The 14,717-nt window shown below is 45.5% G+C and overlaps 1 protein-coding gene across 8 annotated transcripts in view; it reads left to right on the top strand.

Annotated features, from left to right (window-relative positions):
• NUMA1 (nuclear mitotic apparatus protein 1) overlaps positions 1-14,717 on the top strand; it is a 75,826-nt gene that overhangs the window by 38,618 nt on the left and 22,491 nt on the right. For 4 of the 8 annotated variants that reach the window (XM_028164397.2, XM_057552171.1, XM_028164398.2 and 1 more), the window contains 2 exons: positions 5,747-5,820; positions 11,070-11,155. In XM_028164397.2, the coding sequence (XP_028020198.2) occupies positions 5,779-5,820; positions 11,070-11,155 (128 nt within the window). In that variant the 5' untranslated portion in view covers positions 5,747-5,778. Of the gene's footprint in view, positions 1-165; positions 347-5,746; positions 5,821-11,069; positions 11,156-14,717 lie in introns of those variants that run through there. The other 4 variants (XM_057552173.1, XM_057552170.1, XM_057552174.1 and 1 more) reach the window with 4 other exon arrangements.

Below are 14,717 nucleotides of genomic sequence, written 5' to 3'. Positions count from 1 at the left end.
TTGCGGGCGAAGCCTTAGCAGCCCCACCTCTCCAGTGCTCCAGGGCCCCCTCCTCCTTGCCCCCGACTGCCGCCCCTCCCCCCCTCGCTGAGAGTTCCCTGCTTCGCCTGCGCTCCCGGATCGCGGAAGCTTGCTGCGCCTTTAAAGAAAGCAGACTCCTGGTTGTGACGCACTTCTGGCTGTCAGCCAGGAAGATCTCTCCTGCCAGGCTGAGAAGAAAACCAACAACTTTTCTTTTGTGTGTGGGGTTACTTTCCACTAGACCCCCCCCTTCCTCCTCTCCTTTCAAGATTTAAGTGCTAATGGCGGATTAGAACCTGTAGATACGTGTGGCTTTGGGAGTCTGGTAAGGCCACCCCCCCACCCCACCCCCACCCCCACCCCCACCCCCACCCCCACGCTGAGACTTTCTCTCCCTCACTGTTTCTCTGGGTTTTTGTTCAAACATGGAGGAGGGGGTGCGGTGGACTCCCCTCTTCACCTCCCTTTCCTGCGCCATCCTTGAAGGGGAGGGAGAGGAGAGGGAGAGCAAGTAAACAGTCTGAAACAGGCGCTGGGAGCAGAGCTTGCCAACATCCGGGAGTTGGCGCCTTTCAGAGCAAAGGGTTGCTTTCTTCCCCCCTCGCGTAGATGTCAGCGTGTTTTTGTTCAGAGGGGGGAAAGCGTGTGCGCCTGCACGTTGAGCTGTAGACAGCTCGGGGGAGCCTCTCCATTCCCGAGAGAGGCCTGGGTGTGTACGCAGTGGTGGGGAGTGGAAAAGGTTCATTTCGTCAGCCGGTAGGGACGGGTGTGTGTGTGTGTGTGTGTGTGTGTGCGTGTGTGTGTGTGTGTGTGTGTGTGTAGCAGTGGGGCAGGTGCTGATGAACTGCTGGAGTGAACTTGGGTGTGCATGTGTAGTCTGTGGCTCTAGGCCCCAGATCTGGTTCATGATTGCAGCCCTTGTGCCCACGGCCTTCTGATCTGGACCCTCCAGAGCATGGGGGGAAGGGCGATAACAGTAAGCCACTTGGAAGAAACCAGGGAAACCTTGGTTTCCTTTGCAGTTCTTCTCGTGTTCCTCACCAGGACTCTGGGCCAAATTCTAGGCTACACAGAGGGGATGGTCTGTGTGAAGAGGGGGAGGCCTGAGTCCACAGTGAGCCCCTGAGAGGGCTCAGGGAATACATCCAGCAAGCTGGTTTGCCCTGACCTCAGGGGTGCAGAAAATCTCTTTGGACTTGCACAAGACATCCTGCTCAGAACTCCCCAGGTCCCCAGGGGTTGAAAAGGATTGTGTTTTTCCTTCCTTGGCTTCTCTTGGAGCTGCTGGTCCTTGGGCCCTACCTCCTCGGAGCCAGGGGATGTACCAGCAAGATATTTCCTGTCCTGTTACTTATGACAAGTTAGCCAGTGATGACATGGCTTGCCCTTTGTTGGGCTGCTCTGGGGTAACCTACCAGATGAGGTCTGAGTGCTTGCTTGACTGTGCCTCCTCACCTGTCAGAGGAGAACGCCCTCAAGGTTAGGGTGTTCACTCTTTGGATGGGGCGGTCTCTCAGATGGTGGTGGTATCCCTTTTAGAAAGGTATACAGAGCTTGGAATACTTATGGCTACAGGCAGGCAGGCTGTTTGGGTAAGCAGTGGTAAATCTTGCTATTGAACGTGGGCACAGAATTGGGAAAGCCATTTCCCTTATGAGTTGTGAGCCTGTGAGCCTTTGGAACCCACCGTAGAGAGGGGGTGGGTCTTAGGGCAGGAACCTTTGAGGTGAGAGTTTGTGTGGGCTTTGGGTCCTGAAATTCTGGGAATGGGAGCTAGCACCTGAAAGAATGAGGGAGGTAAGGGCCCGTGGGCTGAGTGATCAGTATAGTTCTACAGCTCTCTGAGACCAAAGATTACTTTGGTGTTATCTTGGGGTAGGGCTGGTGTTTAGGAGGTCAGTAAGTGGCTAAGAGGTGGTCTCAAAAGGAGCTGGCACCCAAGTTGAGGGGCGGGGAGTAAGGAGAGCAGTGCTGCCACAACTCAGACCTCTGGCCTTTGGCCTATCACTTGGTCAGCCCTTAAAACTGAAGCTTTTCCAGAACAGACCCCAGAGCTCAGCAACCTGACCCTCCAGTCCTGGTCCTTGCATCTGAGCAGGTGGTTTGCATTAGCTTCAGCCCTGGTACGAAACCAGGACTAGGTTTTAACTCTTTAAGACCCAGAGAGGGTACAGGCCAGGTGCCAGCGTATCTCTTGAGTATCAAGTTCCTTGTCCTGATATATCTTCTCTGGAAACAGAGGGATTACTGTAAACGTGGGAATTGATCCTGATGTGAGTGAGGGAGTTATATTATGTCAGATTTGAAAATGTAAAGAGGATGCAAGGCCTTTAGTTTATAAGGCAGCTGCTTCTGTGTCTTGGTTCCTTCTTGAGCCCAGAGAAAAGAGAGGGTGCCTTCTCTTATGGGGCACTTCTTTTCAAAGAAAGAGGTAGGTAGGAACTCTGAACATGTCCACAGAGGGCCTGCATTTTGAGATTTTGTTTGTTGATCAGGGGTGGTGGGGATGAGGAGTTGCCTGTTTCAGTTGGGGGTGAATCTTAGCAGACCCTTGTGTGAAATGGTTCCAGGCTACAGTTGCGGGGATCTGTTTTTCAGTCACCATCACCCAGTCTTCTGGGTGGGGCCTGCCTCAGATTTCAGGGGGAGGGTGTGGAGGATGGTGCTCTGGCTGGGCGCCCTAGGTTCCAAGCCAAGGCCTGCTTAAAGTTGTAGTCCCAGTGCCGAGGACTAGCTGTGCCACTGGCTTCAGTCATTCATTACCTGGAGAAGAGTGAAGGGCTGGGCTGCCCTAAAAGCCCTAAAAGTGTCCTGTCTCTGAGAAAGTGCCCCTCTATGGGATTTGAGCTGATAAGGTCTTGCCTCATGTTGAGTATTGGATTCTGCCTGTTCCTGTGCCTGTGGAGCACAGAAGAAGGCATTTGGCCTTGACACCAGTTTTAGACAGGCTCCCCTGGGAGGACATAAGGGTTGTATGTTTTGCCTCTGAGATAAAGGGAAGAGGTTGGTCAGGTCATTTTTAGCAACACAGCTGTGGAATCTCTCAGAGGGGGCAAGATCTACCTCCGGTTGCAAATAAAATTTGACTGAAGTTTTGGGCCTCACCAAAAGGATAGCGAGTCTAGAGGCAGCAGTGGGGATGACAGGGAGGTGATCTGGGCCTCATTTCCCTTGTTCCTGAGTTGCTCAGACCTTTTTTCTCCCCCCCACCGCCCTAAAGAAGCCCCAGTAGAGCATCTGGACATTTCTGCCCTCACTCCAAGGGCCAAGCATGGTCCTTCTAACTTTAGGTTGGCCAACCACCAGAAAAGCCTTTTTGCAGTGCAGTAGTTGAGACTTATCTGCCTTCATCCTACCTAGGGAGCAAGGCAGTCAGTGCCCACAGATAGGCCATGCTGGATGAAAATCATCCAAAACTGAGGAAAACATAGGCCCCTTAGCTTCTCTGCCGTCCTGAGAACTCCCTTAATCACTTCACTTGCTTTTGCCAAAGCCTAGGTGAATTGGCTCATTTCCAAGACTGTAATGTTTGTATGACAGGTGGAATCACGTTGGGTTTTGCAGGGTCAGGAAGCAATTAATTATAATTAGCATTTAGTTATATTAAGCATTTAATTATTTTCTTCTATTATTTCATGCTTCTTGTATGTTTTTTAACATTATTTTATTTTTGACTGCATTGGGTCTTCGTTGCTGCCCACGGGCTTTTTCTAGCTGCGGTGAGCAGGGGCTACTCTTCCTTGCGGTGCGCGGGCTTCTCATTGCAGTGGCTTCCCTTGTTGTGGAGCACGGGCTCTAGGCACATGCGCGGGCTTCAGTAGTTGTTGCTTGCAGGCTGTAGAGTGCAGGCTCAGTAGTTGTGGTGCACGGGCTTAGTTGCTCAGTGGCATGTGGGATCTTCCTAGACCAGGGCTCGAACCTGTGTCCCCTGCATTGGCAGGCGGATTCTTAACCACTGCGCCACCAGGGAAGTCGCTTCTTTTTTTTTTTAAATAAATTTATTTTATTTTATTTTTGGCTGCGTTGGGTCTTCGTTGCGGCACGCAGGCTTTTCTCTTGTTGTGGCGAGCGGGGGCTACTCTTCGTTGTGGTGTGCAGGCTTCTCATTGTGGTGGCTTCTCTTGTTGGGAGCATGGGCTCTGGGCATGCAGGCTTCAGTAGTTGTGGCACATGGGCTCAGTAGTTGTGGCTCATGGGCTCTAGAGCGCAGGCTCAGTAGTTGTGGCGCATGGTCTTAGTTGTTCTGCGGCATGTGGGATCTTCCCAGACCAGGGCTTGAACCCGTGCCTCCTGCATTGGCAGGCGGATTCTTAAGCACTGCACCACCAGGGAAGCCCTGGGAAGTCCGCTTCTTGTATGTTTAACTTTACTCCTCACCATGCTGTAAGCCCCTCAAAGCAGGGACCATGTCATTGTCTCCCATTTCCCACGAAGCTTCCAGCACAGGATGAACATATGTAAGGACTAAGAAAATAACCTTTTTGGTTGGTTGATAAAGCAGAGTACACTTGCATAGGAAGGCCTCAAGAGATGATGGGTAGTGGATTATTAGATTTATGTATCTCTTTCCCCTATTAGACAGTGAGCACTTTATGGACAAGAATGGTGTCTTTCTTATCCCCAGCACTTTGTATTCAGAAAGTACTTAGCAAATGTTGGTTCCACAGAACCCACATCTTGGAGATGCTGATATGTGGGGAGAGTTATAGGTGATGCAGCTCTTACCACTCTTGTTCCTTCTTCTACTGGAGTAGTGACAAACTTAGCACACCTGTGGCAGTAGGAGGCAGGTGGTGGGGCTGATTACTCCCTGGAAGATTTGTGGGAATTATGGGGGCCTGCTAAGAGGTGTTGGGGAATATTTAGTCACCATGTCCATGGTCTCTTGAGCAGGTTAGCAGGCAGATGGCTGATTCCCACTGGGAAGGGAAATTGGCGTAAGAATACCAGGACCAGTACCTAATCTTTCATTAAATGTCCCATGGGATCTCCGCCAGAATTGGATTTGGCTTCATCCAGTCTCCCATTTGAAATACGTCTTTGACATTTTTGTGGGAGATATAAAAATCCAGAATTTGAAGTGGTTTCCCCCAAGGACTTGGTTATTGTTTATTAGGTAGACTTTGGGGACCTGCAGAAAGAGCCAGAAATCAACCTTTTTGCTTAAGAACAGTGATCATTTATTGAATACCTACTGTGTGCCAGGTACTGTGCTGTTTGCTTTATCTTGAAGCATCACAGTAACCCAGAGAGGTTTTTGCAGGTCCCATTTTGCAGATGAGGAAACTGAGACTAAAAGAAGTTATGCTACTTGTACAAGGTCACAAGACCATGGTCACATGGAATCAACATTCACACCTAGGTGTGTCTGAAAAACCATGTTTGTTCCATGTTTTAAGGGCACCACATCCCAAAGAGTAGGGTTGAAGTCCAGCTTTGAATGTTGTATTTTCTAAGGGACAGAGAGATTGTGTGTAGAGCTTGTGGACATTGAATTAAATGCAGGGTTCTTTATTGTCAGCTGTGACACGGTAAATTTTATAGTAATTTTGATGTGTACTCTGAGCTTTCTAAAAACTCCCATGGTCCCTTGGTAGATTAAGTGCCAAGTGAAGAGTGACTTATTTAAGTGTTCAGAGCCGGTAAGTGAAACCACTTCCCCCCTCTTCCTTCATCGTGGATATCTGATATAATTAACTGTACTGCCTCTTCTGTTGGGTTCCAGGTGCATCGGGGTGACCGTCTGGTTTCAGCAAGATGACGCTCCATGCCACCCGGGCAGCTGCACTCCTCTCTTGGGTGAGTGGTCTTCCTCTCCTTTGTATGCCAAACTTTTCCAGGAGGCTTGGGAGAGGTGAGAAAGGAGTTTTCTAGGAGTCAGGGCTATGTAGAGTCTTCTCCAGACAAAGGAAATACAGTTTTCCTTTGCCTTTCCCCTTAGTTTTTAACTTTTATTATTTTCAGTGATGTTGCTGCTGACATGTGATCCACAACTTGTGTAGCTTAGAAAAGGCTTCTCTGAGGTATATTATTCCTTTTTGGTCATGGGAAGGGTGGCTGCAGAGCAGCATGGAAACCCATTTTCTGTGCATTTCCTTGTGCATGTTTCTGAAAAAGCGTTGACACTGAATTTCAGTGGCGTGTAGGGACTTTGGTCTTGAAAGGCCTTTAATCTCAGGGCAAGGTTCTCCTGGCTCTCCTTACCATGTTTCTGTGAGCTTCCATTGTCCTCTTGGTGCCTTCTTGATTACTTCACCAAAATTCTTCTGCTAGGTCTTTTCATATACTTCTGCCCAAGACAATGGCAAATGAAAAAATAATGCTGAGCATTGGGAACTACAGAGAAACAGAAGAGGCCACGGAGTGTAACGATGACACGCATGGGCCTTAGAGTCAGACAGCCCAGCTTAGAGTCATTGCTCTAGCCTGTGTGACCCAAGACAAGTTACTTAGTCTCTCAGCACCTCATTTTTAAAATGGAAAGAAAAAAAATTTTTTTTAATATATTCTAAAAATAAAATAATCATTATTGTGAGGATAATAAGATAATGTCTGTAAAAAGCACTTAAATATTAAAATATTGCCTGGGGGACTTCCCGGGCAGTGCAGTGGTTAAGACTCTGCACTTCCACTGCCGGCAGCACGGGTTTGATCCCTGGTTGGGGAACTAAGATTCCGCATGCTGCACAGAGCAGCCAAAAAATAAATAAATAAATAAATAAATAAATAAAATATTGCCTGGGTATGCTATTTGGTAAAGGGTATTTTAGTAGTCACCCTGACTATTGACCAATCAGGGCCAATTAAAGAGCCAACTTCAAGAAAGAATTATAGGGCTTCCCTGGTGGCGCAGTGGTTGAGAATCTGCCTGCTAATGCAGGAGACACGGGTTCGAGCCCTGGTCTGGGAAGATCCCACATGCCACGGAGCAGCTGGGCCCGTGAGCCACAGCTGCTGAGCCTGCGCGTCTGGAGCCTGTGCCCCGCAACGGGAGGGGCCGCGATAGTGAAAGGCCCGCGCACCGCGATGAAGAGCGGTCCCCGCACCGCGATGAAGAGTGGCCCCCACTTGCCGCAACTAGAGAAAGCCCTCGCACGAACCGAAGACCCAGCACAGCCAAAAATAAATAAATAAAAAAAAAAAAAAAAAAAAAAAAAAAGTCCCTTAAACATTGGTCTTTTAAAAAAAAAAAAAAAAAAAGAAAGAAAGAATTATAGAATCTTTAAAGGAAATGAATTTTTAATTTCCAAGGAGGGTGGGGGTTTAATAAAACAGGGTCTTTAATCACTGTCAAATCTGTAGTCAGGAAGTATGTATTTAGCGTACAAAATGTGCATCCTTAGTCTTCAGTTTCTGAAATAGATGCAAACTTTAGTTGTACAGTTTAAAATGGTTGTTTTATATTTATATTTACATTTCAGTGTTTTATGTCTGTATTAGAAACATTATCTCTTCCCCAGGAGAAGGCTGGTTGGATTGTGTCTCTGTGTCTAGTTCAGTAGATTAACTGAATATTAGGTGATCCTTTAGTCACATTGTTTTAAGTTTATCAGTTTATTTATTTTGGTCCTAGGCTTGTTTTTATAGTGACTGCTACCTTTACAGAGAAGAACAGACACAAGACTAGTTTTATTTAACAGCAGATACTTGTATACTTTTCTCAAAAATCACAATGAACATGCATTAATATATTAAAATATAGTTAGATATAATCTTTCAGTTTAAACAAAAGTTAGGCAGCTAAAGTGGATTTTATGACACTGTAGCAACATGGAATAATGCTTGGTAGCGAGAAAAGTGGCATAGAACACACGCATATGACAATCACAACTGTGATTTTTTTAAAAAACGACTTAGGAAAAAAGACTAGAAAGAAATATATCAAAATGCTGAAAGTGCATGTATTAAAATACTAGTGAGTGGAGTTTTTCTGTTTTCCAAATTTTCAGTAATTTATTTTCTAATGTAAAAATAAATTTATATTTTATTTAACTTAAAGTATGGCTTGAAGTTATTCTGTACCCAGCAATTATAATGAGTATATTGTTATAGGGAATATAGAGAACTTTAAGATTCAACACCCTTTGGGACTTCCCTGGTGGCGAAGTGGTTAAGAATCCGCCTGCCAATGCAGGGAACATGGGTTTGAGCCCTGGTCCGGGAAGATCCCACATGCCGCAGAGCAACTAAGCCCGTGCGCCACGACTCCTGAGCTTGCACTCTAGAGCCCGCGAGCCACAGCTATTGAGCGCTCTTGCCCTAGAGCCCATGCTCCGCAACAAGAGAAGCCACTGCAATGAATGGTCCACGCACCGCAACGAAGAGTAGCCCCCGCTCGCCGCAACTAGAGAAAGCCCGCGTGCAGCAACGAAGACCCAACACAGCCAAAATCAAATAAATAAATTTATTAAAAAAAAAAAAAAAGATTCAGCAACCTTAAATGACCCGGAAAGCCTTACAGGCAGTTCTTCAGTGAGCTTGGTCCTCCCTCACGTTTTATACCCTGACTAGAGATAAAGGAGCTTCTTCACTTCTTCAACTTTTAAATGATTTATCATTTGAGAGCAAAATAATGCACAGGAAGAAAATACATTTTTATATCCATGAAAGAAACTATCGCTGGATTATTACTTAATTGGTATGAGATGAATCCAGATTCCTTAAGTGACTTTAAATCAGCTAACTGGTACGATTTTTTTCAATCTTGTTAGCGAACGAGCATTCACAGCCCTTGAATGTTTTACCTAGATTGCAGATATTAAAAGAAGATGGTTTTTGGATGCTTTAAGTCGTGCAGTCTCTTCATTTTCAGCAGGTAGAAAGGGACCTTGGCCTGGAATATTCAGTCTTCCTAGAAAATTCACACTGGCCTTTTCTAATTAGATTAAGCACCCCCCCAAAGGTGGTATAAATTATTATCTTTAAGAGTCCAGTGAGAGGTCGTATTTTATATTCTGCACTTAAAATTTTTTTTTACTTTCAACCTATTTTTAAAAAAAATTTTTAGTAAATTTATTTATTTTTGGCTGTGTTGGGTCTTCGTTGCTGCGCGCAGGCTTTCTCTAGTTGGCAGTGAGCAGGGGCTACTCTTCGTTCTGGTGCGCAGGCTTCTCATTGCGGTGGCTTCTCTTGTTGCGGAGCACGGGCTCTAGGTGCACGGGCTTAGTAGTTATGGCTTGCGAGGTCTAGAGTGCAGGCTCAGTAGTTGTGGCTCCCAGGCTTAGTTGCTCCGCGGCATGTGGGATCTTCCCGGACCAGGGCTCGAACCCATGTCCCCTGCATTGGCAGGTGGATTCTTAACCACTGTGCCACCAGGGAAGTCCCTCAACCTATTTTAATTTAGATTTATCTAGAAGTTTTTCTAATATAAAATTATTAAATGGAAATAAGTACTATCATTTCTGTAGCTGAATCACTGATTTTTTTTTTTTTTTAATCCTCATGATCCTCCAGTGCAGTCAGCTAATTTAACTGCTAAGAAGTAGAAGTGTTGCTGGATCTACTTCATAACCATAATAGTGCTTTGCATTTAGTACTTTTATTTCATAATGTGTTCTTGCATTCACAATCCCATTTGAACACACACTGGTCCTTTAAGGTAGATAAGTTTGACAAGTGAGAAAACAGTCACAGAAAGAAACAAAGTTGATATCAAAGATTCCTGGCAAGTTAGTGGAGGAGCTGGACTCAAAAATCCTTGTCTGGGAGCCCCAGCCCAGTGCCTGTTGAAGAGCACATTTAAGTGGGAGGGACACATTAGGGGTAAGTGATTAACCAGATACAAAACTACTACACATAAATAGATAAGCAACAAGGGTATATGGTATAGCACAGGGAATTATACCCATTATCTTGTAATAACCTATAATGAAGGATAATCTGCAAAAATACTGAATCACTATGAAACTAACAGGATATTGTAAATCAGCTATACTTAAATTAAAAAAAATAAAGAGCACATTTATAAATAGAATCTACTCATTTGTGCATAACCACTATGCTGAAGTTTTTAAAAATAACTTGTAAAGCAGGATAAGTCTCCCTTCTCCCTCAGTCTTGCATATGTGATTGATTGACTTAGCAGACCCTTCCTTCCTAATAAGGTACTACAAAGGTGAACTTCAGCCCGGGCTTCTGAACTTGGTACCTGCGGAATTCATGAGGTTTTCCTGTAGAAGTCAACCATATATGCTTGTTGAATAACCTGTGTACCTGATTCATTTGCATGTGACTGCTGCTGAACTTTCTAGTGGGAAAGACTGATTTAGATGAATGTCTGCCTGAAGGCAAGGAAAGGGAGAGGCCGTTGGATCAGAATTGACAAGTTTTTCTTTGGGGTTCCTAGCTTTTCTTTCCCTTCCTCCCTCCTTCTTATTATCTTGTTCCCTCATCATTTCTCCCTGCCTCAGCTGAAGTTTCATGTCTGGAAAGAATTTTAAAATGCATCAATCACAAGATTTTATATCTGTGTGGGAGTATATAAAATATACGTAGTATATAATTTAAATTTTGAGTAGACGCAAAATTCAAATTTCAAGAGCTATAAAATTCAAGATATACAAAGGGCTGTAATGTAAAAATTTGAGCTACAAAGGTTTCTAATGTAACCATTCAAGAGATACAAAGGGCTATAGTATAAAAAGCCTTTTTCCTACCTCAACTCCCAGCCATCAAGTTCCTCTCTCCAGAGGCAGTGGTGGTACGATTTTCTTCTAGAGACTATCAGTACTCTTGTAGAACCATTTTATGCCTAATTATATTTAAAGTACACTCCAAGTGCTGGAACATTCTGGGAGAATTTAAGCTCTTATTTAGTGGAAGCCAAAGGAAAGACTCTGATGGCGGCATTCAGGTGGCTGTTAGTGGATGAGTTGGAAGTTAAAAGTCCTAGAATCACCTGTTCTCTCATTCCTTTAGTTACAACTATAGACAGTTGGAACAAACAGAATTGTTAACACCTGGGGAAGGGAGTGGAACGCCCCCCCCCCCCCCACCGGGGCTTCTTGCACTTATGACGGCTTCACCAGGCTCTTCCCTTTGCCTCGCAGGTGAACAGTCTACACGTGGCTGACCCCGTGGAGGCCGTGCTGCAGCTCCAGGACTGCAGCGTCTTCCTCAGGATCATTGACAGCATGTGAGTTTGTGCCACATCCCTCTCCAGCCTCTCACGTGAAGCTGCGTGCTGGGGTGGGGACTGCATTTGTTTCCTTTCCTTGTTGACAGCTGTGACCAGAAAGCACCGCAGGACTGGGATGTCTAAGCCAGTGTGGGCCCCAGAGGCAAGAACACATTGACCTCGTTCTCCAGTCACTGTGTGTCTTTATGAGAGAGGTTTCACTCTTGTCCCATCCTAAGGCTTCCTCACTCTTTCACAGAAGAGCCTCCAAGTCTCCGTGTTCTCACAGTGTTCCGGGAACCTGCTCTGGGGCTCCGTCTTCTGTCTCAATGGGAATCTTCTACAGCCCTCTTTTCGTGACTCATCCTTATCTCACAAGCCCTCTTTGCAACCTGTAGGCCCAGGAAGAAGAAAGGGGAAGCTTTTAAACTTGAGGGAAGTAAGCAGCGCCTAAAAATCTCTAACTTATTAGCACAGCACAGACATGCCCCTCTCTAACCCATTATATAGCATTCCCGGGGTTTTCACCTGCCTCATTAACTTGCTTTGTGAGGTCGATTAGCATTAGATAAGCTACTTGTTGTCATGTAGCCAGGATTTTAGTTCAGGCCTTTTCATTTTATATCCGTGTCTTTAGCACATTTCCTTTGAACTTCACAGTTATCTGGGAAATGAGTGGAGTGGGGCCTCCTCATATCTTACCTTTCTGGAACCCAGCAAAGACGGGTCAAGCTGTAACCTACATTTATCTTTTTAAAGCTCATATGGTTCACCCTTTTTCCTGTATCCTCAACTTTTAGCAATTATGAAGGGCAAAACTGACAAACTCCTTACTTCTTTGTGCTATGGGCAAAAGTAGAGGCCAGCCATGATATAAGGAACTGGGGGGACAATGGAGAGGACTGACCCTCCCTGTTTAAAGGGAAGCACAATAGACGGGGGGTCCCTCAGACCAAGATCTGAAGTGTTGAGGGTGTTGTGTTCCACACACAGCAGGTAGGAACTGGTGTCAGGGATTCAGCATCTCTGTGAAACTGGTTCATAGGCAGCAGCTCATTGACAGGAAAAGAAGGTAGAACTGAGCTCGTCAAAGGCAGGATCTGGGTCTAATTGATCTTCGGGTCCTCCATACCTAGCTTAGGACAGTGCAGTGATTAGGTTTTAATTAATGTTTGTTGGTGAAAATGAGTGAATGAAAATGTAGTTGATAATTCTCTATCAGCAAAGTCTAGTGGAGCTGAGTGCCCCCATGACAGATGGGTTTGCTAGAGTGGTTTTTTTTTTAATCTTTTGAGATTTATATTGATAATGGGGCGTCCAGTATGATTTCTTAGAAGTCCCTGTGGCTCTAACCAGCCCACCTACCTTAGTGAAAGAAGTCACTGTATTCTTATTTTGGTACAGACACTACCACTTTCTTCTCTTTTCTTTCTTTTTTTTTTTCCTGCCGCACTGCGCAGCTTAAGGGTTCTTAGTTCCCTGACCAAGGATAGAATCCGGGCCCTGGCAGTGAAAGTGCCGAGTCCTAACCACTGGACCGCCAGGGAATTCCTGGACACTCCCATTTTCTTTCCCAGTTGCCGAGACAGGCCATTTCAACATCATCTTGAATTCCTCCTTCACCTGGGCTCTGATTTCTAATCGGTCACCATCCTCTCAGTGTGTCCTTTAGAAGATTTCTCACATCCCTTTCTCTGCCTCATTCTCGATACCAGGGCCTCGAGACTTCGTTCTTCTCTAAACTGTCCTTATTCCAGGGTATTCCTGTGCATGTGATCTCAGGGCTTTCATTGTGATGCTCCACAGCTGATGGGCCTCAGCGACTCTTCCTTGCCAGGAGGTTGAAATCTAAAATCTGCAGCTTGGTATTCAGAGCTTTCATCAGGGGCCCTCCCAATCTTGTTTCCTACCTATTTCTACCTCCATACCCCACTCCTTTTTTTTTTTGATCCTGTAGAATTTCCTAAATTCTGACTTTTGTTAATTGCGTCTTTATGGTACTACTTAACTTGTTCTTCCCCTTGTTGCCTATAAACTGGTAATTAGATCTAAACTTAATTAGCATAAGATTTTTTTTCAAGGATACTTCATAGATGGAGTTGTGCACTACCTATAAATCATCATTTTGCCACTCCTAATGAAAATCATCATTTTGCAAACCCTAATGAAAGTAGTAGATCTAGGCAACTAACATCAGTGGCCAGTAAAACTGTTAGGCTGGCAATACCTAAGCTACAATTTAACATCACTAAAGGAGAGGCAGCCAGGTGTGATATGCCTCGTTGTAACACACAGTAAGGTGCAGCATGCTTTTTTTGGACTTAAGAATGGATCAGGGGCTTCCCTGGTGGCGCAGTGGTTGAGAGTCTGCCTGCCAATGCAGGGGACACGGGTTCGAGCCCTGGTCTGGGAAGGTCCCACATGCCGCGGAGCAACTAGGCCCGTGAGCCACAATTACTGAGCCTGCGCGTCTGGAGCCTGTGCTCTGCAACCAGAGAGGCCGCGATAGTGAGAGGCCCGCGCACTGCGATGAAGAGTGGCCCCCACTTGCCGCAACTAGAGAAAGCCCTCGCACAGAAACGAAGACCCAACACAGCCATAAATAAATAAAATTAAAAAAAAAAAAAGCAGTGTCTTTGCAATAATTTAAAGAAAAAAAAAACTATTCACTGATAATTATAAAAAAAAAAAAAAAAAAAGAATGGATCAAGGAGCTTTTGCTTTTGAGGAGATAAATTTCCTTGGCCTGATGACAAGAGCAGTAGATGTGTCCAGGGGTGAGGATGTATGTCCTTGGTTTAGCCATTGTGGGTTTGTGACCCTGTGGGAAATTTTCATAAGGAGGGTCAAAAATTCAAGATGCCCATTTTCCAAGTTGTTTTCTAAGGTGCTGCCTGAGCTTTAGACTAGAAGAGACGTGTTGGGGGAGGGGTGGGGGGGGAGAGAGAGAGAATGTGTGTGTGTGTTGGATGGAGGGGCTGTTGAAATCCCAGGTTAACCCTGATTTCTGTCTCAAATCCAGGACGATTCAGACCAACTTCCTTTGGGAAAACAGACATTCTTGGTGAACGTGTTCTGGCTGATTCATTTGTGATGCTCCTACTGTTGCTAACTGAAACCAGACACCTAGTTCTGATGTCAGGGGAAGGCAGTGGAGGATGGCAGGGTTGGTGGCAGATAGAAGCTGTGGGAATCGAACAAAAGTTTGTTCCTTGGCCACTTGGCCTTCTCTCTGGGAGAATTCTTTGGGCTCCACCCCTCTGATAAGTTTCCCTTTCTGTTTTCCTGTGCGTGAATAGCCTGAAGCAAAAAGGCTGTCCCATCTCTTTGATATCTATGAGGCTTGCATAGCAAAGTTTAGTGGAGGCATTTTTCCAGAAAACTTAAAGCCCTGACATTTGTCTTACTGACGTTGACCTCTGCTCTTCCCAGTAAAAAGCATTCCTCATCTGTCAGTCAGCCCATATGTACTCAGCACCTGCTATATTCTTAGCTTTCAGCTCACACAGAGCGGTCAGTTATAAATGATGCACCTGTATCCGTGAATACTGTAGGAATTCCTGAGAAGGAGAGGGGAAAC

Source organism: Balaenoptera acutorostrata, chromosome 9 (assembly GCF_949987535.1).
Source record: "Balaenoptera acutorostrata chromosome 9, mBalAcu1.1, whole genome shotgun sequence".
Lineage (NCBI taxonomy): Eukaryota > Metazoa > Chordata > Mammalia > Artiodactyla > Balaenopteridae > Balaenoptera > Balaenoptera acutorostrata.
This window is presented reverse-complemented; position numbering and strand designations above follow the sequence as displayed.